General features: G+C 37.4%; 1 protein-coding gene across 3 annotated transcripts in view; it reads right to left on the bottom strand.

Moving 5' to 3' along the window:
• ttyh3a (tweety family member 3a) overlaps positions 1–25,197 on the bottom strand; it is an 82,855-nt gene that overhangs the window by 9,874 nt on the left and 47,784 nt on the right. For 2 of the 3 annotated variants that reach the window (XR_013817215.1, XM_079825609.1), the window contains exons 8-13: positions 22,627–22,682; positions 19,353–19,445; positions 18,240–18,332; positions 15,228–15,364; positions 11,828–12,001; positions 9,221–9,296 (exon numbers count right to left, since the gene is read on the bottom strand). Coding sequence is in view for 2 of the 3 variants with exons in the window: in XM_079825609.1 (XP_079681735.1) it covers positions 9,221–9,296; positions 11,828–12,001; positions 15,228–15,364; positions 18,240–18,332; positions 19,353–19,445; positions 22,627–22,682 (629 nt within the window). In the remaining variant the exon portion in view is untranslated. Of the gene's footprint in view, positions 1–181; positions 774–9,220; positions 9,297–11,827; positions 12,002–15,227; positions 15,365–18,239; positions 18,333–19,352; positions 19,446–22,626; positions 22,683–25,197 lie in introns of those variants that run through there. The other variant, XM_079825608.1, reaches the window with a different exon arrangement.

Here is a 25,197-nt window from a genome sequence, read left to right on the forward strand (position 1 = left end):
CATTTTCAAAAAACATCACTTAGTCTGATTTATAAGATGTTTTCCTCATGGGGACCTAAAAATGTCCCCACAAGGATGAGGATTTCGGATATTGCCATCTTTGTGGGGACATTTTGTCCCCATAACGTAGGTGTTACCCATGAAATGATAACATTAATTTGGAATTTTTTTTTTTTTTTTTACTTTTATTCCTCTTGTGCAGAACTCACACAGTACACATTTGGTCGTTGTTATTGTAGTTTACTTTAGTTGAGTATTTGTGCACATTTATGTGTGTGCGTGTGTGGTCAAACTGCAAACACAAAACAATTCACAATTATTATCTAGTAATGTTCACATCACCAAATACGTTTCTAAAACATTGTAACATCAGCTTTGTGTACTAAGCATTAAACTTTGTTTAACTAAATGCAACATATTTTACAGGCAATACAAACTGTAAATGTCTAAAACAAAACAAATATATAACATTAGGCGTTTAGGCGCTAATCGCAAATAGCGATCTTCATAGTGATACACAAACCATCACAACACTTAAACAACATAACACTTCTCACCACGCTGGGAATATAATGTAAGATAATAGTTTTAGCTGGAATTGTTAAATGTTCAAATCTTCATTTGAGATCAACATGGCTTTCTCACTCAGTTCTCCAAGTTCAGTTTGTTTTTCCCTGCACTTCTTCCTGCACGATCACATCACTTGCGCTCACCGGAACAACGTCCTTAAAGGGGCAGCACCCAACATCAGGGATTACCAGAGAATAAATCGCCTACGAGGAGAACGTAAAAACTCAGACCCTGAATTACACAAATATTCATCTTCAAACCAAAATATCTGACTACCTGTTGGTCGGAGCTAATGACTGTAAATTCGAAAGTTGTCCGGCTCGAAGAGAACAATATATGTACCGAGTTTGGTGACTGAAGATAAAACTAACCCCCCCACTTTTGTCAAAAGGTGGCGCTAGAGAGCCCCTCATCCCCGCCCATTTCTGAGGCTTTGCCAATGTGTACTGACTGACATCTCTGATGTGTGTGTTGAGTTTCAAGCAGTTTCAAGCAATTTCAAGCATGCTAAGAGCCTCAGAACAACACTGCTACCTTTTAGTGAGGGGAGGGCAGACAGAGAATAAATATTCAGAAGAAATATATTAAATAAAATAAATATATTGATCTGAAAAATAGTATGATTATTTTAAAGCTATTTGGTTACATTTTAATAAAACATTGTTTTAGTATGTTTTTAAACACACACACATACACGTTGTAATACCAGTGTAATACCCATGTCATTATACAAATTTGTGTCCTCATAAATCACAAACAAGAGAGAGAGAGAGAGAGAGAGAGAGAGAGAAACAAGTTTTTTTTTATCCTGCTTCAAAACTAATACAATGCTGCCATCTTGTGTTCATTGAGGGGAGAGCAGCAGACACAGAGAATTTCTGTTCCCCTTTTTTGTCCTTATTTAATCCCTTGCCATGGAAACACCGTTTGAGATATCCAATATCCGTTCACATTTTAGCATCTTCAGTATCTTTGTTTCATGTTGACCGAGTTTGGTGGAGATTGAATAAATCGCCTACGAGGAGAACGTAAAAACTCAGACCCCGATTTAACCAAAAATTTACCTTCAAACCAAAATATCTGACTTCCTGTTGGTCGGAGCTAATGACTGTAAATTAGAAAGTTGTCCGGCTCGATGAGGTCAATATATATACTGAGTTTGGTGATTGTAGATGAAACGAAGCCCTTCACTTTTGTCAAAAGGTGGCGCTAGAGAGCCCCTCATCCCCGCCCGTTTCTGAGGCTTTGCCCATGTGTACTGACTGACATCTCTGGTGTGTGTGTTGAGTTTCAAGCAGTTTCAAGCAATTTCAAGCATGCTAAGAGCCTCAGAACAGCCAAAAGATTATTAAACTTTGACACGTTGCCATGGCAACAGTATTTGAAATTTCAGGAATCCATTTCATACGTCTCTATCTGTCATGTTTTCACATTATACTGATGAAGTTTGAAATAAATCTGGTGAAAATAAGATGGTGATTCAAAGCATTTTTGAAAGTGACACACTTCCTGCTGCCAGTTGGTGGCGCTATAACTTTGACTCACAAAAGTCATATCCATGTGATCGGCCTCTTACAACGAACACACAGCTGAAGTTTCATCCAAATCAGTCAATGTTTGCTGACGTTATAACACACTTCCTGTTTCCCTTTTCTCGCCATAAATTCGTTGCTTCGCCACGGCCAAACCATTTGAGATATCAAAAATCCGCTCGCAATTTAGCATCCTGGATATGTTCTCTTCATGCTGACCGAGTTTGGCGATGATCGAAACAATGGCCTCGGAGGAGTATATTAAATTCCAGAGCATGGGTTTTCCGAACAACCGATTATAGCTCACTTCCTGTTGGGCTGACACATAACTATGAGCACGAAAGTTGTTCGGCCCGATGAGGTCTATATGTGTACCGAGTTTCATACATGTACGTGCAAGTGTGTTTGATATATGGACCAAGTTTTCAGACCCCACTTTAGGGGGCGCTGTCGAGCCCCCCTGCCACGCCCGGGTACCAGCTTCAGCCCGGCTCTGATGGCCGCGCATTCCGACGCCCGTGCGAAGTTTCAAGAGTTTTCGAGCATGTTAAGTGCCCCAAAAGTACCCGAGAAGTCGAAAAAAAAAAAAAAAAAAAAAAAAAAAAAAAACAAAGAATTAAAGCTGCGAGCAGCGATGACGGGCCCAAGCCGGTGGCACCGCCACGCCGGTGGCATCAGCTTAACTGTGCACGGCAGGCAATATGCATTTAAACAGGAGAATATTTTAGAATCGCTCGAATATGCCACATTTACCGCAGCAACTGGTGCCACTATCACCACAAGCCACACCCATGATGTAATTTAAATCTAGATTAATTTTAATATCATAGGATAAAATAAATAAAAGTTATATTTTCCTGCTCAAAATTTTGTAAGTCCAGAAGGCCAGTATTTAATTCAAGGTGTTTGTAGTTCTTTTTTACTTATTCACACTAAAGTAGGGATGAAACGGTATGGAAATTTAACATCACGATTATAGTGACCCAAATTATCACGGTTATCAATATTATCACGGTTTTGTTCAAACAAGATGAAAGTGTTCAAAAAGAACAGATGCACACACTTAAAACATTTCAACAAGTTTTATATTTGAAATTAAACAAACAACAAATAACTAAAGCAGCTCTAAGCACTTTTTTAAGCTAGATTCTGTGGGATTTCTTTACTTAATGGCCGTCGTCAATAGCAACGCATAACGCATAAATAATAATAATTTGTCGTAAATATAATCTCTAATATTATCTCTGTAAATATATTCTCAATAAATATTCTCATCAGTGTTCAGCTACGATGCATTTAAATCAAGCATATTTTGTGTTAGAGCCCAAACAGTATCCAAGTGAAATAATGCATATCCATATTTCCATATGATTTGACAGTTTATTTTATTAAATATCAAAATGTGTGCATCATACCTGACACCTAGATGAACACTTTACAGTCAGTTTTATGACTGTCATTCTCTTTAAATGCTAGTGAAGTTTGGTAACGTTATACACGTTTCAATGTTGTATGTAACTTTGCAGACGGTCCCTAACTTCGCCAGCGTTATGCCAGTCATATCAGATGCGCTGTGGTTCTGCTGTGTTTTTTTTAAACCATTTTACCTAAATCACCAAAATAATAAATGTTATATTTACCCATGGCCTTCCCTGTTATACAGAAATGTAATAGTTATCAAACCTTCCTTAACTGCATAAATAATAAATGAAATATAGATGAATCATCATTAAAGCTACAATTTTCTCTGTTCCCGTTGTTCTTTGATGAACATTAATGACAGGCATCATCAGTGCTCCTGTCACTTTAAGAACAACCGCGGATCTCACGCGCTGTCCTGCGCATCTCATTTCCTCACAACTCTTTAAAGTTCATTTAAGACGTTATTTAACTAATTTAAGACTCGAATATGAGAATACTCACAATCCTCTGTGTTATTGTTTGTTCAAGAGCAAAAGAGAACTCGATGTGAGCAGGAAACTGACGCGAGTCTATCTATGCGTCGAGTGTGTGTGTGTGTGTGTGTGTGTGTGTGTGTGTGTGTGTGTGTGTGTCAGTGTCCCTTGATTAGCTGACATGAGACGCATCCACACAGATAGGACACTGACACACACACACACACACACACACACACACACACACACACACACACACACACACACACACACAGCATACCAGCATAGCCATACAGTTTAAGTTCACCTACACTTTATATTAATAAAAAAGTTTACAGTGCAAATACTGTTGTTGCATATACTGTGCATAAAATTTGAAAACATTTGCAAAAAACACCACTGTATCATTAATTTTTTTTTAAACCTTTAAGTAACCATTTTTTAAACATCTATAAACATTACTTTTACATAGATAGACGGACCAGATATTCCTAACACTTTGGGAATACTTAAGGGTTACTAGTTGTTTTGTAAACTGTCTATAAACATTATCTGGATGGTTATTATAAAGTTGCAACCGATGACTATAATACCTTGTTAAATAGTTAATAAACAGTACCAGTAAAACGTGGGCAGTACCAGTAAAACATGTAAACAGTACCAGTCAAACATGTGGGTTGTCCTGATACTGTACTTCAAAATGTAACAGTGTAAAAATTGCCACAGAATAAAGTAATTGTTCAAGATCTATTGGTAACTCATAAAAATAATGTCATATTTGCATAAACTGTCACTACCGTATATATCCCGACACTAGCACATTAAGATAAGCTATGAAAAAAATCATGTTCCTCTGCCTCTTTCTGGTTAAATAATGTTTATAATAATTGTTAATATAGCATGCTATATTAACTATTCCAGGTTATTTATGCATAGCATAAATAATAGTTAGTAGAGCATGCTATGCCACTTTCATCAAAACCTATTACAAAGCTATAGCAATCTCATGTCATTCCGTCTGTTCGAAAAAAAAGTTGCACTAACTGTTCGTTACAAGCAGCATTTGCCGTCAGGCAGGTAACGATAGCTAACATAAACATATTTTTGCTAGCCTACCTGCTGCAAACTTACACTTTTTTTGTACAAGACAAGTAGAGCTATTTTATCCAGTGTAATTTATCACATACCACTATCTTGTTTTTTCTTATCCTCCTCTTCCTTTCTCTATTTTCTTTTCTGGCTTCCTGAAGCATAAAATTCCGCTTAAAATCCGAAGATTTTGTATTTTGCCGCAGCAGAGATCGCGTGGTTGGCTGGCTGCTGTCAGCGACTTCTGAGAGGGGCCCCTTAAGGGGGATCCCGATAGCAGTGTCATTGCACTTTACTGCATTGACTATCAATGGGGCGCTCACACAGTTTGTCGTTTCATTTTATTCTTAACCTGTCGCTGTCTTGGGGCCCCAGGCCAGCTCGAGGCCCCAAGCAATTGCTTGGTTTGCCTGCCTTGTCGCGACGGGCCTGCACACACACACACACACACACACACACACACACACACACACACACACACACACACACACACACACACACACACACACACACACACACACACACACACACACACACACACACACACACACACACACACAGAAAGAGAGTTTAAAAAATAACACAACACTGCCACCCTTTAGTGAGGGGAGGGCAGACAGAGAATAAATATTCAGAAGAAATATATTAAATAAAATAAATATATTGATCTGAAAAATAGTATGATTATTTTAAAGCTATTTGGTTACATTTTAATAAAACATTGTTTTAGTATGTTTTTAAACACACACATACACGTTGTAATACCAGTGTAATACCCATGTCATTATACAAATTTGTGTCCTCATAAATCACAAACAAGAGAGAGAGAGAGAGAGAGAGAAACAAGTTTTTTTTAATCCTGCTTCAAAACTAATACAATGCTGCCATCTTGTGTTCATTGAGGGGAGAGCAGCAGACAGAGAATTTCTGTTCCCCTTTTTTGTCCTTATTTAATCCCTCGCCATGGAAACACCGTTTGAGATATCCAATATCCGTTCACATTTTAGCATCTTCAGTATCTTTGTTTCATGTTGACCGAGTTTGGTGGAGATTGAATAAAACGCCTACGAGGAGAACGTAAAAACTCAGACCCCGATTTAACCAAAAATTTACCTTCAAACCAAAATATCTGACTTCCTGTTGGTCGGAGCTAATGACTGTAAATTAGAAAGTTGTCCGGCTCGATGAGGTCAATATATATACTGAGTTTGGTGATTGTAGATGAAACGAAGCCCTTCACTTTTGTCAAAAGGTGGCGCTAGAGAGCCCCTCATCCCCGCCCGTTTCTGAGGCTTTGTCCATGTGTACTGACTGACATCTCTGATGTGTGTGTTGAGTTTCAAGCAGTTTCAAGCAATTTCAAGCATGCTAAGAGCCTCAGAACAGCCAAAAGATTATTAAACTTTGACACGTTGCCATGGCAACAGTATTTGAAATTTCAGGAATCCATTTCATACGTCTCTATCTCTCATGTTTTCACATTATACTGATGAAGTTTGAAGTAAATGGGGTGAAAATAAGATGGTGATTCAAAGCATTTTTGAAAGTGACACACTTCCTGCTGCCAGTTGGTGGCGCTATAACTTTGACTCACAAAAGTCATATCCATGTGATCGGCCTCTTACAACAAACACACAGCTGAAGTTTCATCCAAATCAGTCAATGTTTGCACAAGTTATAACACACTTCCTGTTTCCCTTTTCTCGCCATAAATTCGTTGCATCGCCACGGCCACACCATTTGAGATATCAAAAATCCGCTCGCAATTTAGCATCCTGGATATGTTCTCTTCATGCTGACCGAGTTTGGCGATGATCGAAACAATGGCCTCGGAGGAGTATATTAAATTCCAGAGCATGGGTTTTCCGAACAACCGATTATAGCTCACTTCCTGTTGGGCTGACGCATAACTATGAGCACGAAAGTTGTTTGGCCCGATGAGGTCTATATGTGTACCGAGTTTCATACATGTACGTGCAAGTGTGTTTGATATATGGACCAAGTTTTCAGACCCCACTTAAGGGGGCGCTGTCGAGCCCCCCTGCCACGCCCGGGTACCAGCTTCAGCCCGGCTCTGATGGCCGCGCATTCCGACGCCTGTGCGAAGTTTCAAGAGTTTTCGAGCATGTTAAGTGCCCCAAAAGTACCCGAGAAGTCGAAAAAAAAAATAAAAAAAAAAAAATAAAAAAAACAAAGAATAATCTGAGGAAGAACAATAGGGCTCTGCGCCCTTTCAGGGCTTGGGCCCTAATAATCTGAGGAAGAACAATAGGGCTCTGCGCCCTTTCAGGGCTTGGGCCCTAATAAAATAAATAGGCCTACACTAAATATTTTTCACTTAAATAATTACAAATTAAGATGACGATCTTAACTTGGTAACGAAAATACACTGAATCTGTTTTAAGCTTTGAAGAACCGGAATCGTTTTTGTGTGTGTTTTTTTTGTCAAATAATAATAGAAGGCCTAGGCTACCTCAATCCACACCTTGTATGTTTTATGTTTTTGTTTGTTTGTTCTTTAAGTAACGTGTCTAAGTGATGTGGGTTAGTCTGAAGTGCAGCCTGTTGACAGTTAAACCGGCGGCAGAAAACACCCTCTCAATCCTTCTGTCTCCGCAGCGCGCGAGCCTCCAATGACAGCGCGCAGGCCCCCTGCACTCTCTGTTGTGCTGTTCTTGGAAACGACAGAGGACGACTCGGGGTAATTTTTCTATAAACCATCAGGAAACAGCGGCGAGAAGAACATACACGACAATGTTTACTTTAGTAAACTTGACCAAAACCACACTACGAAAGGCTTCAGATGGCACTGATGTCCCGGGAATACAGAGATAACGCCTCGCTAGAGCGGCACGCCGTTCATTTGCTTTCCACCAGTCAGGAGCTTGTACTGCTGCTGTATTTTTCTGTCGAAATGGTCCCACACAGTACGCTTTTCCATTGCTTCATTTTGTGAGATATATCTGGTTTGTGGTTGCACATGTCGACGCGCTCCGTGAGTGAACAAATGACGCTACAGCATATTTTCCTTAACCATGCATCAAAAAACAAAAAAACATTAAATTGATATTAAATCGGTCAAAGTTCTTACTTTCAGTTAACGGTTAAACGGTCAATAGCATCCCTACACTGCTGTGGACATGGTTTACTTCAATAATGTGTTTACTGTGATAATGGACTGAGGATGGGAGTAGGATTCGAAATTCGGTTTCGGATTCGGCCGAATCTTAACCAGTGGATTCGGTATTCGGCCGAACCCCAAAAATCTGAATTCGGTGCATCCCTACTTTAAAATGTACAATAAAATCTCTGACATTTTCAAATTTTCCAATGTACTGACTGACAGGTCTCCCATCCCCATGTTGAGAGAAATCACGAGTAAGTGCAGAGACGTTATGTGCTCTGTGTGAACATGATGGTTATTTTACTTCTAGACTAAATGTGAGCAGGCATTTACAATAATCCAAGACATGGTGCTGTACATGGTGCTTTCTTACATTTGCATTGCGCTCCAGTTCTTACTTTGGCAGCCAATCAATATGAAGCTTCCAAAGAAAGGTGTTAAAATACACGAAAGGTCTGTGAAATGTCGGAGGCACTCATTTAAATCAATCACCCCTTTTCTGTAAATGCCAAATATAACAGCATGATTTCACCAACAACAGGTGACCGTGTTGACATCTCGCTTTCTTTATCGAAGTGTTTCGAGTTGGTAAGTGGGCAGCTGGCTCATAATCTCTCTTCTCCTTTTCATCACACATGAAAAATCAATGCGACATTGATCGATGGCTATAAATCTACAGTTTTGTAAGATTGGTCGAGCAAGAAGTTCCTAAAACAGCAGTTGGCTTAAAAGGTCTGCTGTGGTCAGTTCTCACTTACTCAATCATCCATAAAGACATTTACTTGAACAGAGTTCAGGGCTCTTTGTAATGACTTGCTGTGTACAGTGATGGAATTACAAGTGGGGGAGATCATTGATTTACACAGGCAAACCTTAAGAATGTGCTATTATTGGTGAGCATTTAAGCATTCAGGCTGTCAAAATGACTCTGTGATTTGTGTGTTAGTGTGTGTGTGTGTGTGTGCGTGCATGTGTGTTGTCATTCACTGAGGACGAGTGCAAATACTTACAGATGGAGGAGGAGATTCTCTCCCGATCAGAGGAGTGTTCTCACAGCGAGGGTTCTGGAAGTTTGCATTCTGGGTCCTGGAAATGAGACGCATACGCTTTACAAAGATCCAAAATCCCCCTGCATTAATGTTACAGATCTATTTCAAACTTACTGTACTTGTTTAATTACACTGCCGTGTACACTTTTGCTCACCAAGGCCGCATTTATTTGATCCAAAATAGTAAGAGTCGTATTTGTGAAATATTATTAAAAGTTAAAATAATTTCTATTTTAATGTTTTAAAATGGTTTGGTGCTTTCTTGGTACTATCAATTTTGAAAACTGCGTGCGTGATACTTATGCTTAATATATTTTTTAGGATTCAAAGAACAGCATTTATTTGAAACATAAATCTTTTGTTAAATTATAAATGTATTTACGGTCACTTTTGATGAATGCATCCTAGTTAAATAAAAAAAGAAATGACTGCCCTCACTTTACGGTAGTGTACGTGTCTGTATAAGTGTTGGGGAATGTTACTTTAATAGAAATGCAGATCATATAACTTTTGATTGAAAATAAGCAGGTTTTATAGATTACATCGCAATTTTCTCTCTTCCTGAACAGTACTGCTTGTTTTGTGTTTTTTGTAAAAAAAAAAAATCCCACACATAACATTCTGACAGGTACCCTATGTCCCTCTCTGAGCCCCTGCTACACCCTGTTCCCCGATTCACTCATCCAGGAATCTGTTTCCTCCCAGAGGTACGCAGCTGGAGTGGAGCAGCTGTTTCAAGCAGGTTTGAGGTTCTCTCAGAGGATCCCTCATTCTCAGTTCAAGATGCCGCACATATGGAGCAGTATGAGGCAGTTTGAATGGGATGGTAGTAGAACAATAAAAATCAGCCAACTATTTTTTTTTTAGGATGAATACTGATTACGTCTTTTTTCAGGGATAGTTCACCCAAAAATGAAAATGATCCCATGATTTACTCACCGTCAAGCCATCTTCGGTGTATATGACATTCTTCTTTCAGACGAATGCAATCAGAGTTGTATTTAAAAAATGTCAGTGGTCTGGCGGAAGCTGGATATTTTACTTTATAAAGTTTATATGGATATTTTTCTTACACAATCCCATCAATTCACTTCAGAAGGCTGAAGATTAACCCACCGGATTACTTTTATAATGGATGGATGCACTTTTTTGGGCTTCAAATTTTGGGCTGCCATTCACTGTCATTATAATGCTTGGATAAGCCAGGAATTAAAAAAATATATATAACTCTGATTCTATTCGTCTGAAAGAAGAATGTCATATACACCTATAGGATGGCTTGAGGGCAGAGATGTTCACAATTCCCTGAGGTCCAAGTCAATCTCAAGTCAGTTGTTCACGAGTCCAAGTCAAGTTGCAAGTCCTTTTTTTTTGTGCGCCTCGAGTCCAAGTCGCTGACTTGAGTTTCCATCTCTGCTTGAGGGTGAGTAAATCATAGAGTAATTTTAATTTTTGGGTAAAGTATCCCTTTTAACAATAACATAGTATTATATTTATACTTTTTTTTAAAATTATAAATCAGAATATACAACTTCTACTACAACCAATAATAATATTAATAATAAATTATACTTTATAACTATTAAAACTAATTTAATTATTGTTATAATGTTAATAATATTATTATTAAATATATTAAATACTATTATTATACTATTACTACTACTATATTACTTTAACAACAAAATAATAATAAAGTAGTAAAAGTATAATAAATAGGGCTGTCAAAAGATTAATCACGATTAATCGCATCCAAAATAAAAGTTTGTTTATACATAATATATGTGTGTGTACTCTGTTAATTATTATTTATGTATAAATACACACACATTCATGTATATATTTAAGAAATATTTGCATGTATATACTGTATATACATTTATATAATCTATAATATATATATAAATATAAATGTTTTATATATAAAAATAATATTTTTTTCTTAAATATATACATGCTTGTGTGTGTATTTATACATAAATAATAATTAACAGAGTACACACACATATATTATGTAAACACAAACTTTTATTTTGGATGCGATTAATCGCAATTAATCTTTTGACAGCTCTAATAATAAATAACTTTTTTTTAAATATATGACTTGTTATAAATCATACATTTTGTATACAACTAATACTACTATTAACAATAATAATAATAATAATAATAATAATAATAATAATAATGTGGTAGAAGTATAATAACAACAACATTACTTTTATCATACAATATAATAATTATTTTAATTCTATATTACCATAAAAATAATAATTAATAATAAATAATACCATCATCACTATTATTTTTTATTATTAATAAGCATTATCATTATGTTGTTTTGTTATCCAAAATAAATTCCTATTCACATCTTTTTTTTAGGTTATGACTAAATGTTTTGCTTAAATGACACATAGATGAATCAAAAAAGCGATTGAAGATTGAAGAAGCATCAGTCAAAGTGATTTTTGAGCCATTTCTACAAATACACCATGGATCCTTCACAGGAGTGTAAAGGTGACCTGTATGCATTCAAAGACTGTTTATGGGTTGTTGTGAGTAACTCACATGTACTCAGTAACAGGAGCGTTGCTGACAGTGTGCGCTCCTGCAGGGATGCTGGTCTCACTGCCGTAGCTGCTACCGCAGCTGTAAAGACTAGGCATGTGTACTCGGTACAGGTTATCATGATTCTGTCTGCCTCCAACGGCCATGGACTCCTCCTCACTGTCCTCATCAGGCCTGTTTGCACAAACACACACAGCATACAAATACATTAGTTCGAACAAGCCTGTCATCAACTGTTTTGATATTCAAACTGACAGATCCTTTCCTTCATCATTACTGTATAGTTTCTCAACAAAGCCCAATGTCACGCAAGTTGCGAATTGCTATGATGTTGCCTCACTGAAAGTGCGAGCCACTGTGGGAGTGTGAATTGGAGTAAGTGTGCCAGTTAGCAGTGTTAGATACTGCAAGATAGCAGACAAGCAGTGTCAAAACTCAGATGGGACCCCTCAAGGCAAACAACAAAAAAGAGAGAAATGGATGAATCCACTAAGAATAGGGAAGAAATGATTAATCATATTCAAATGTTGAGGAGATATGTCCAACTGTGCATTAATAAATTCTATCTGATCTTCACTATGAAAGCGTCACACTGTGGTATGAACAGCAGAGGGCGATCTCAGCTGTGTTTCTGATGACAAACAGGAAGAGGACTGATGCATGCGTTTGCCATCCTTAGTCTGGTTTGTTTCAGCCACAGTGTGTAATCCGCTATTCTCCATTTACTTTTCAGTGGGAGGACATTATCATTTGAGGGAAAGCTTGGAATCACACAAATACCTGCATCACTGACTGCATTGCACTTAACAGACCACTAACAGTCTGTTCTCCTGTGCCTGCTGATTGATGATCGGATTGGATATGATCAGGAACAGAATGGGACGCATCTAGAGTGCTATAGCTTAATGGGCATTAATGAAAAAGCTGATGGTAACCAAAGGAAGATAAACACTATCAGCAGGGCTGTAAAACACTAAAACAGTGTGGCGCTATAAATATACAGATCTGGGCTGTCCCCTGCTGGTCATTGGTGGTACAATAAAGTGTCGAGTGATGAATATATTCAAAAGATATAAGATATATTCAATGTACACTAGCTTAGCTTCTGTAGTAGTGTAGCTAATACTTGAAACTTGGCATTATCATAACTTGCCATAAAGTGTGGTTGTGTTATTGCCCACAAAGGTGAATTTATCAGAGATGATCCAGTGTACAACATGAAGACTTGTTCACATCAAGTCAGAGTTTTCAGTATAGTTTAAATCACAAAAATATTTGGAAAAACATGACAACGATATAATAATGAGATTTTAGTTTGACAGTTTTGTGCCATTTGTTTGCAGCAGATTTGCATCAGAAAATACATTAACCCTCAAATTAAGTCAATTTGACCCATTTTGATTTTTGATATATACTATATTTTAAAATACTGGTTAATTATGAAGGGTTTTTTTTCTTGAAATAGGTTACTATTCTCATGACTTTCTCATTTAGGGTCATGAATACATGTGCAAAGTCTCGACACTCTCGTATGTTGTGGAAATGTGTGTACAATTTTTTTATGGCCAATTTGACTGCATATTGCATGGTTAAAAACAGCTGAATAGACCTAAAATAAAAACAGAATATATTTAAAATAAATTCAGTTTCTCGACTACACTCGGATGGGCATTTACATTTATGCATTTGGCAGATGCTTTTATCTGAATAAATGTATTTTCTTTTTCATACATTTGTTTAAAATGGTAAAAAATTGTTACAAAATTTTTGTATATTCATTTTTACTGTTTTAAATGATCAAACCCAGATTTGTAACCTAATACAAGGGGCAATGCATTATTTAATTTTTTTGGGTAACATGTTGTGCTGGTGGATTTACAGCATATGACAAGTCACCCATCACTGCATCATCATAAAAACTGAGATACAGCAAATACATACATAAATAGATAAACATTTTTTATAGATATACAAAAGACAATGCACTCATATTACTATAAATGGGAGAACGTGCAAAGTCCCGCCTTCTAAGTAAAAGAGCAAATCGGAGAAACATAAAAAAAAACAAAACAAAAAAAAACAGTCAGTGATCTGAGATACACATGGCTGGACCAGCCTGGAAAAATCAAGTCTTTTGTCATGATTTGAACGTTTAGAAACAATTTACGAGAAGGTTGTTGTCAGATTTCATTGGTGATTTCAAATATGAAATTTCATCATAAGCTTGGTGAACAGCTTTGGAGAATTCAAAGTTTCCCCATTCAAAGCTGTACTTCCATGACTGAAATAGCTGCCCGAGAGGCGTTTCAAAAATGGCCAACAAGTAAAATGACTTGTCTTAAAGGGACTTTGGTAGTATTCAATTGCTCATGTGACCAAACTGTACGCCCCATAAGGAGACCCACTATGCGTTTAAAATATTTTTACATAATTTTAAGCTTTTATTATTATTAAATAAGTACTTTATCTTTTTAATCAAAATGTCTGAGTGCACCTTTAATGCCAACAAAAAGTTATTTGAATATAATAACGCATGCACCAACTTTTTCCAACACTCCGTACAGTTCTACCTCAACACTGCACTGCCTGTCACAGCCTGCTTAAACTCATATTCAGAAACTGCTAATTATCTATAATGAAGAGGTAGTGTGAATAGCTGTGTACCATGAGACGCACACTTACGAGTGTGATGATAATTACATAATGTGCCTAAGCTGGCGTCTTTGTCCTTTCTATCTCTCCCAGTGTAATCCTGTTTGCCTGACGCAAGCCTGTCCTGGCAGAGCAGCCGCATGGGTCTAGGCCGGGGAATTATTACAGTTTATTTAATTATGGGAGGAAGATGCGAGCGATTCCCACACAGAGCGCTTGAAAGGAAGGAACAAGTGGGGAAGAGATGGAGCCAGGCAGCTGTTTCCGTTTAGCTCTAGGCGGAAGAGTGTGATGGGAGCATGAGGTGCCTGACCACAATCTTCGCAACAATGCCCATGGACACGCAAACATACCACTAATCATTTCCACTGTTGTTTTATCTTTGGTTTAATCCTCTTGTGTGCATTTAACTACAAAAATTCGGATGTTCCACTGGATGAATGTGTCATGCCAAAAGTATGCATGGGAAAAGAACAATGTTTAATGACAATAACAAAACTGCACCTTTCACTGTAAAGCAAAATACAAGCCAGATAATACTTATTTAATGCTTTAAAGCAGTGGTATGAATACAGAAAGATATAGTACAAGGTCACTAATAGATAGTTTAGTTATGCCAAGCTTTAAAATATTTTATAAGGTAAGAAATTGTAAAAAGTATTTGTAAAAATCTTTTCCATAATCTTTATCTAGTAAATCATGAACAACTTGAAAATTAACGGGCCCTGAGAAAGAGAATCGCTCTCACCTTTTGCCATGCCATGTGTGCGGCACGCTGCAGATGACCGAGGTGAACATGAGAGCTGTGATGAATGAGAACAGCACCAGGTAGATCAGACCCTCCAGCCCATCATAACACACTCCGGTCAATGCCTGCACATAATCCTGCACAGAAACAAACAGAGGCAGCATTAAACACTCAATCACAGCACTGCACGTAAACACTGCCTGTTATTGAAGAGATAAAAATTTAGTCAATAACTCACTGTCATCATTCAATCAAATCAATTTATAAAGCACAGTAAAAACAACAGTGGTTGACCATTGTGCTGAACAATATAATCTAAAAGAAAACTAAAAGACATAAAACAATATGACAATAAGATGACGTTTAGAAAAACCCCGTTTGACTCTGCGATCATAGGCCTTCTCAAAGAGATTAATATTGCTTTAAAAAGTGATTCTGACGAGATTGTTCTAATAGAGCGGTAGGCTGTTCCACAGTTAAGGGCCGGCTATTGCAAAAGCCCGGTCACCCTTTTTCTTCAGCCTAGATCTAGGGACCAGAGTTTTTGATTTGATGACCTGCATTTTGGACTGTTTGTAAGCTATTCATATAGAATTGGCTCATACCTCCATACATTTGGCCCTATCATACACCCGGCGCAACGCAAGGGTTTTTGGCTAGTTTCAGCCCGACAGTTATTTTTTATGTCCATGTTTTTTAAATAGCAAAAGCACTCGCACCCATCTGTTCATCCATGGGCGTGCTGGTCTGAAAACGAGGTGGCGTGTTGCTATTTTGAGGAAACTGAAAACGACTGCACCATTGACCAACAAAAACCTGCTCTAAAGTCAATAGTGCAGTTTTTTGTGTTATTTAAAGTGCGCGTTATTAATGTGCGCCTATAGACGGCATATACTCTGCTTGTTACACACACAGGGATGCGCAGCAGCACACAAACATTTTTAAATATTAAAAATAAAAGGATTCCTCACTGGAGAAGCATTCGGTCTTCTCAACAACACTGTGTTTATTAAAAATTGACCCCAATGGGAGCATATATACATAAAATAAAATGGGAGCAAAGACAGATCAAAACTGATTTTGAGGGTGTGCACATCCACAGACTGAGAAAGTTATAATATTCAAATAGGATTTGAACCAGTTTAGGGCACAACATTTTATACCTACACAGTGTTCAAGGCAGGAAATACGAATATTGTGGTGTACAGTGTCCAATGCTGCACTTAAGTCTAAAAGCAAAAGTACTACAGAGTTACCAGAATCAACAGATCTTAACACTCTTAAAAGAGCACACTCTGTACTATGATGTTCCCAAAACCCTAACTGAAAAGTTTCAAACGTGCCATTGGACTCTAAATAACTCAGGTATTTGAAAATATAAAAGTTAATTTACTTTCTTTCATTGATGGAAGCATAAATGTAGCATACATGTATGAGGGTGAGAAAATAATGACGGAAGAATATGTTGGGGGGAACTGTTGCTTTAAATTCTTGGGTAGTAATGGATTACATGTAATCTGGATTATGTAATCAGATTCGGAAAAAAAAGTACTTGTAATTACATTACATTTCATTTGAAAAAAGTCTAAATCAGACTACAGTTACTTATTTTTGATAACATGATTACATATTCACACAATGGCAGTAAATCATTCATAATTTATTGAGTCTCCCCAACTCTTCACTTTCATCCTTTACATTTTACTTTCTATAAAAGCCTATCTCTTATATACGTTCAGAAAGTCTTCTAGTTTTGTTGAATTGCACACACAGACCGCCTCTAGCAAGACGGCTATGATTACATGGACAATTGAGAGGCCACATAGCACAAGTATTTATTTTAATTTGACATTTTTATGACTTTTATGAACGTTTTTCATTAAACTGCACAAACCCCCAGCAGTTCCTTCATGAACCCCAGTCTGGGAAACCCTGACATGATGTAATGTTTAATGCATTTCATGTTATTGATAAAGAATGGAATATATACAGTATATATATTTTTTAATCTGTGTATTTTTATATCAATATGGTACAAGATTATCCTATTTAAATGTGATAAATGAGGCAACAAAGTCATCTAAAAGTAGTCCAATTATACTATGTAAAATGTGCAATGTAATGAATTACGTTACTAACTACAATTTGGGTCTTGGAATTTAGAATCAGTGATGAACTACAATTTGTAAGTAATCTACCCAGCATTGCTCGCATGAAACGACACGAATACAGAAACCAGCCCGTCGCTGCTGTGTTTGTGGATAATAAAAACAGAAGATATAAAAACAGTATGATAACACCCAGTGCTAGACTCTCTAACTGAGAACTTCTTGCCGTAGTTGGCACCATATGCTACAGAGAGAAACAGGGATTTTTAATAATAAATACTGACCGAACTGCAACCAGCCCTACACATGCTGCTATCAGAGAAACATGGCAGCTTCTCCTTCCTCCAAATTACAGTCATTATTAACAGCAAAATTGCTCCATTTGTAATTACTGCCGGCGCTGTTCTGCATCTCCAGCACAAACTCTCCCACATATAGCCCAGATGTACGGCTTGGACGACTGTGAAGGGTGTTATTGCTTTTGCAATATGAAAACACCATTAATAATGTATAGTACATTTCCAAAAGCCCATATTTTATCCGTTACTTTCTCTTCCCGAGGGAAGGAGATGCATTTTCAGGACCACCCACATAGCAGGCCTCTGTCTTCCAGCCCTGAGGAGGAACTCTAGTCATGCTGAATCCTGACATCTCCATCTTGGAGAAAGGACAGGCTCTAGACTGCAGTAGTAAGTGCTGGTGAGGTTTAAAGAAGATGGAAGATAGACACACGTGTGTGCGAGTGTTTGTGAGTGGGATGCAGACCCCTGGTTTTTCTTGTCAGCAGAAGCCCACAAGTTGAGGTTACAGTGAAAATGGTGGCAAGCTGTGCTTTACTTCGCATCAGAGTGGAACCGGATGTACAAAGTGGTCAAATACTTTGAAACAAAACACTATTTCTTACCATATGCAAACTGCGGCAGTCCACTAGGGCAGTGAGCTGGTGCAGTCCAACCTCAGTGGTGTTCAACCCCCCCTGAATTTGCTCAAGGTTTCCCTAAAATAACAGGAACACACAGTTAGAAATAACATGGTTACTCTAAATGCAATATTGTGAAATATTAAAATTAATGTTTTCTATGTTAATATATTTTAAATTCTATTTATTTCTGTGGTGACAAAACAACATCATTACTCCGGTCTTCATTTTCACATGATCCTTCAGAATATTTGCTGCTCAAGAAATATTTCTTATTATCAAGGTTAAAAACAGTTGATTAACATTTTCGTGGAAAACGTGAACTTTGATGAATAGATAGTAAAAAACAAAAAAAAAACATTTAAAATAGAAATGTCTCTTTTGATCAATTTAATGTATCCAGGCTGAACAGTAGTCTATATATGAAGCATAATCAATATCTACATTTCAGAATTTTAACATTCAGTTTTTATGAGTCCAGCACATGATGGCAGCAAACACATGACAAACATTCACATTGACATAGAAGGATGTTAAAGAAGAGTGGCTTGTTTTCTTTCTTTTAAAGGCTCAGTGTTGTGTGAGGTCTAAGTTGTATGAAGCTGCAGTGGTAAACAGATTTTGGCTGGTTCTAAGGGTGAAATATATCCATTGATTCAGCATTTTACTCTCAACGCTTGTGTTCGAGCGAGGGAGTGGCTTTATTTCTCACATGTAGAGAATGTCAGCTAACACTTTGTGCCAAAACACACACAGATGCTGCACAATGACAGAGGCCCAGGGGGAGAACACACACCAAAAGGACCTGCAAGCTTTGGGACATTTGTGTATCAGGGATTGAGGGAAATGGGCCATACATACTGCATGCATGCTCTGAAACACACACACACACACACACACACACACACACACACACACACACACACACACACACACACACACACACACACACACACACACACACACACACACACACACACACACACACACACACACACACACACACACACACACACACACACACACACACACACACACACACACACACACACACACACACACACACACGTGTAGATACCTATCCACACAAGTGCTCACCTTTGTTTTGGGGTATTCTCGGACTGCAGAGCGCAGTAGTTCTGATACGTCGTCTTGCATTTCCACCAGTGCTTTGTGACTTCCTGACAGCTTCTACAATACAAAAAATAAATAAAAAATATCTGTTATATGATCTGTGCAAATGTTGCTTTTACTCCTCATAAAAACTTGTTTCAAAATCAATATATTTTTCAACATTTACATTCTGCATTTTTAGGTTCACTTTTTTGTGCACAGAGAGGCACAAATATAGGAATCTGTTGTTTTTTTCATATACTAAAAGTAACAATTATTACTGATCTAAAAATATTTTTGTAAAACTCATAAGGTAAAAAAAAAGACATTGGTTGAAAAGCAAACTATAAAATACACAAAAAGTAAGATAGTTAGTTTCATAATTGTTTAAATATTTACATGCACTATATTTATAAGATTTCCCATATAGCTTGATATAAAACATTAAAAAATTTTGTACTTTCCTCAAAATTCTATATCTGTTTTCTAATTGAATATATTTTAAAATGTAATTAATTAATGTGATGTCAAAGCTGAATTTTCAGCACTATTACTCCAGTCTTCAGTGTCACATGATCCTTTAAGAGGAACATTCTTGAAAAAAGTTGTGCTGCTTAATATTTTTTGTGGAAACGGTGATAAATAGTTTTTAAGGATTCTTTGATGAATAAAGAAAAAATATAAATATTTTGCAATATACATTTTTTACTGTAATTTTTGAAAAAAATAATGCACCTTTGCGTCATACAAATGTGATTTTTTAACCCTTTTAGTTTTTTTTGTTTTCTTCTGTTAAATTTAGTTTTGTTGACTACTTCACTTCCTTAAGCATAATTAATGCAACTATAAGCAACTATAGTCTATAACATTTTTAATCAGCTGCTATTGTTAGATCGCAGTTATTTTGTGAAAGACAAAAAAACAACAACAACAACAAAAAAAAAAACACTACGTTAAGAGCTAGACAGGTATTACAAACTGGGTTGTACAACTGCCACTTTCTGCCCAGTGTAAAGTATTTCCTCAGTTCATTCGCCACTGCACACTCCACTGTTAGAACTGCAGCAGGAGTTGCATAATGCAACAGTGCATTTACACCCAGCAGCAAAAGTCAGTACAGGCTCTTGCACCCGGCCATTAAGGACATTTTAAAGTGTGTCACAGAGTATTCCAAGAGCAGAGGTCTTGAAAACATGAATATTTGAGATGCCAAATGGCCAGTGTGTCAGCTTTGTCTGTCAACAGTTCTACAATGATAGGCTGGAAAATGTGCTGACATTCACTGAGAAAGAAGCAGTGAAAGTACAACATGTCACAGGAGTGCACAGGAGACGTTTGGTTGGTTACAGTGTTACTTGCAGGCAACATACTAGAAACTAACTTCTGAAGACAACAGGCAAAAGCAAGTACAAGTTTAAAGTAGGTTTGCTGCGGTAGTCAGTGTGTTCAGTGTGTTCGGCCGTACACGATTACATTACAACACAGTGCTTTTTTTGTTTTGCAGGAGGGAGTTAGGGTGAGTGACGTCATGATGACTGAGGAGTTACACCTGTGTTTTTTTTAAGGAGTTCCCTTCGGTTGTGACGGGCGCGCGCTCTCCTCGAGCCATTTTGTTTGTCTTTCCAGTTGTTGTTTGGTTTTCATTTTGGCCTTTTCTCTTATTTAATTATTCTTACTTTAATAAATGTTATTCCTTTAGCACATTATCCGACGTGTTGTCTCCTTTGTTGCGGCTTATGTCATGACATATATTATAACATAAAACAGTTATTTAAATATTTTAGAATACAGTTTTTACTGTATTTTTGATCAAATCAAATAAAAGCAGCCTTTGTGAGCATAAGAGACTTCTTTTAAAAACACAAAAATCTTACAGACTAAACTTTTGTACATCGTTTACAGATAAGGAAATCCCAGAAAAAGTCTTGTGTGAACAGTCCCTTAGAAGTTACCTGACAGTAGATAGCAAAGTAGCTCTGATGTTTTTAGATATAAAGAATTACATTTATTGCAGAATCTTCAACATTTTCTCAATAAATGTTCTTTAAATGTTCCTGGGTGACATTTGAAGCCTAAAATCAATATCCATTTTAATGATTTGCTGTCTCAGATGTGAATCAGGCAGAGCTCATCTATATTCTCCATGAAAACTGGAGGAACTCCATTTAGAGGCATCAGCTGACAAAGTGCAGCGTTCAATCTCCATATGGGCATTACCCTTCATTCAAATTAAGTGACATCAAGGCAATGGACCTGTCACTGACATAATCCATCAATCACGATCAGTTAAGAGCCGTGATTTGTTTGAATTATGCACATGCATTAGTCAAATAAAGACTTGGAGACAGACTCCATTAACTAAAGGGAGAGGCAGGAAGCCAAAGGAACACACATTTCCATCGAGCCACTCGCAACGAGGAGAATGCTAATGCACAGGGACAAACGAAGCAGGGGGCGGCACTTCCCATGTAATGAAGTACGAGGAGGGAGAAGGTTGGCTGTCCTCCAAAGACCAGTGAGATGCCTCGCTGTCTATTGTTTACACAGGCAACTACATACTCAGGCAGCATCCTTACCACACTGAAATCAAACTCTTTACAGAAACAACAACATTAATGGTCCCCTCAACACCTCACATTAAGTGCACAGGACTAAGTCAACTCTCCCAAAGCATCCGCGCTGGTAAACTAAAACTATTAAAAATAGTTTTCAGTAACTGAACTAAATGTAACTTTTTATTGACTACAGCAATGGACTTTTTTTTTTTTTTTTTTTTCAAATATTGAGCTGTTTATCAACATGCTAATTTCATTAACCTCATCGCATTCTGGGATTACCTTTTCCTTGAACCATACATGTAATGCGGTGTTAGAGTTTAACGTGTTAAATACGGATGTTTTTCTAACAAAAACACATTCACTGCCATTATAAAGCTTGGAAGAGCCAGGACATTTTTTTATATAACTCCGATTGTATTCACCTGAAAGAAGGATGTCTTATACACCAAGGATGGCTTGAGGGTGAGTAAATCATGGGGTCATTTTTATTTTTGGGTGAACCATTCCTTTAATTTTACTTTTCGCAAAAACCTTTGCATTGGGAATATGCCTAAGATGGCAAATGTGTCTAGTTAGGAAGCTCCCTATGGTTTGGAACAGAGCAGATATAAATTTTTTGAGGGCATCTCTCAGAGGTTTGAAGGAGAGGGATTTAGTTAATGGAGAAAATCTGAATCGAAGAATTAAACGGATATAGTTACCTGTTGGAAGGGGTTGACCTGACCCAAGTTACATGTGAGGTAATATTGCAGGATATCTGTGAAAAGAGAGCGAGAGAAGAAATCAGCATTTAACATCTGGATGAAGATACACTCATGGACGTGTTTTTTTCCCCCATTTGCTTGCCTCTATAAACGTATTAAAATTCGACATGAAACAAGTTGCAATATATCTGATTGAAAAAAAAAAATGTAGGGGAGGACTTGATTTTGTCCATGGGGACAAACATTGTTTGGATGATTTGCTATTGGTAGATCTCATGTGACTGACAGGTTGTCCCACCCTTGCGCCAGTAAACACGTCATCGAAGAGTCGCTGCAAGAGGGAGGGGAAGTTGTTTCTACTAAAGATACATGAATTTAAACAAAATAATCCTTTAGAATTGTCCATTTTGATTTCATGGTGACTAACAAAAAATGGTGACACACAAGCAAGTCATTACAAATCAATGCTAAAAGTCTACTCATCTCTTTCCGTTTTACATCTCACACTGCCACACTTTCATTTTCTGACCTCATAGAGCACACAGCAGCCATGTCAGGTATTGGAACAGCTATATTTACAACCACAAGCCCTTTTAGATACAGTCCATGACTGCCTTACTCACCCAAGATGAGGCTAACCTCTAATTTCTCTTTGGCAGATGAGAATTTCCCAGTCAATGCAAAGGAATCAATAACTAATCCTAGACTAGACCAGATTTTTTTTGCGCCAATATTAGAGGGAAATCTGTGGAAAGGATTTAGACATGCTTAAATGTGTTCAAATTAAGTCCAGAACACTCTTATTGGCAGCTGAAAGCATAAGAAAATAGCCAAAATATTTACATTTAAATGCAGTCTTGCAGGAGGTTCAAATCTCACTCAACTAGACATTAATAATTGCATATGTTTGTCTGTTATGTATCAGTAATGGGTGTCATATTTGGTTGCAGTTTATGATCACTTATAATAAATCACTCAAATGAAGAGTGTTTGGATGGTAGAAAAGGAGTTTTTTCTTCTTCTGTTGAACACAAAAGATGATATTTTAAAGACTGTTTGTAGCAGACAGTTGAAGGACACCATTGACTTCCATAGAATTTTTTTTTACTATGGAAGTCAATTGTACCAACATTCTTTAAAATTTTTAAAATTTGTGTTCAACAGAAGAAAAAAAAAAACTACAAAATGAGGGTGAGGTTTAAAAAAATAAATAAATTATTCTTTCAAAAAAAAAAAAAAAAAATTCTTGCTGACCACAAACTTTTGATCAGTAGTGTCAATTAAAATGAGCATACAATGAATCTGACGTGTGAATGTAACAATGTAGAGTGCAGTGAAGATCCAGACTGCAGGGTTTAAAAAAAAACAAAAAACATTTTCTATTCCTGCACAGGAAATACTTATTCACACAGTCCCCCACACGCCAACACAGATGGAGTCTAGGGCCATCTTCATGCGCAGCTTGCAGCGGGTTGCGTGGATGGGATTCAAAAACAGACATGCGTCATAGCAGTGGGTTTTTTTTGAGGGGGAGTGATGCTTTCATCACTATCATTACACACGTGGACACGCACATGGCAGCGGTCATAGGGAAAAGTGCCAGCAATGGTGCCTGTAAAACCTGCTTATGTACAAACCAATTCTCCCGTCACATACAACCGGCCTCCCCGATTGCCATATAAATGGTATAATTATGGCAATAATGTGGGGAATAAAGTGGCCTCTCAATTATATCCATGGATGGCTTTATACAAAAGGCTGAAGTGAGCGGCATTCGTTTATAGTGTGGTAGTGTAGTTCATGACTGGATTTATAGGTTGTAATAGAATTTAGTATGAGTGCCAGGGCCCCATAGTCTTACATGTCATGTGTGAATGGCCTCCAGTAATTGCATGCAATATTGGGCGACTGCTGATGCCTTTATGAAACGAAGACAATGGAACGACTTCCAAAAACGATCAGAGAGGAGGCTGAGATTAAATCCCACTCGCGCTGCGATGAGTGCAGGCTGTAAAAGATCCTGATTCATGCGAGGCAGGGAACATGCCAGAGCACTGACAGATCTGACTTATGAAGGGTTTTCTTCAATGATGATCAAAAAATGTAAATAAAATAAATGGAAGACAATTATAGCACAACAAATGCAACGCTTTTCCCATTAAAAGTAGAGATATGGTTGGGCTATTTTTATCTTCTGGGTGTGAAATCAACTATGAGTGGACGTCACTTAGATGCGATGTGGATACACATTGTGATGCCCTTGTGAACAAAAATGTGAATGAGCCAGTAATAACATAGGTGATTTGTATATTGAAGTACTAAAAACAGAAATCTTTATATTGGTTTTGGCCGTTCATTTACATTTGGGTGCCTGAAAATGCAAACTTTCTGAAAGTGCAAGTTTTTGAAAAAGATAGCATTATCGTTTCAGTGTAAACTACAAAAACAAGAATTTTATGAAAACGGTGCACGTGTCAAGCGGGATGCCGTCAAGCTGAAGAAGGAGTCCTATCGGGCCTGGTTGGCTTGTGGGACTCCTGAGGCAGCTGACATGTACCGGCAGGCCAA

The sequence above is a fragment of the Gobio gobio genome (assembly GCF_949357685.1).
Source record: "Gobio gobio genome assembly, chromosome: 1".
Lineage (NCBI taxonomy): Eukaryota > Metazoa > Chordata > Actinopteri > Cypriniformes > Gobionidae > Gobio > Gobio gobio.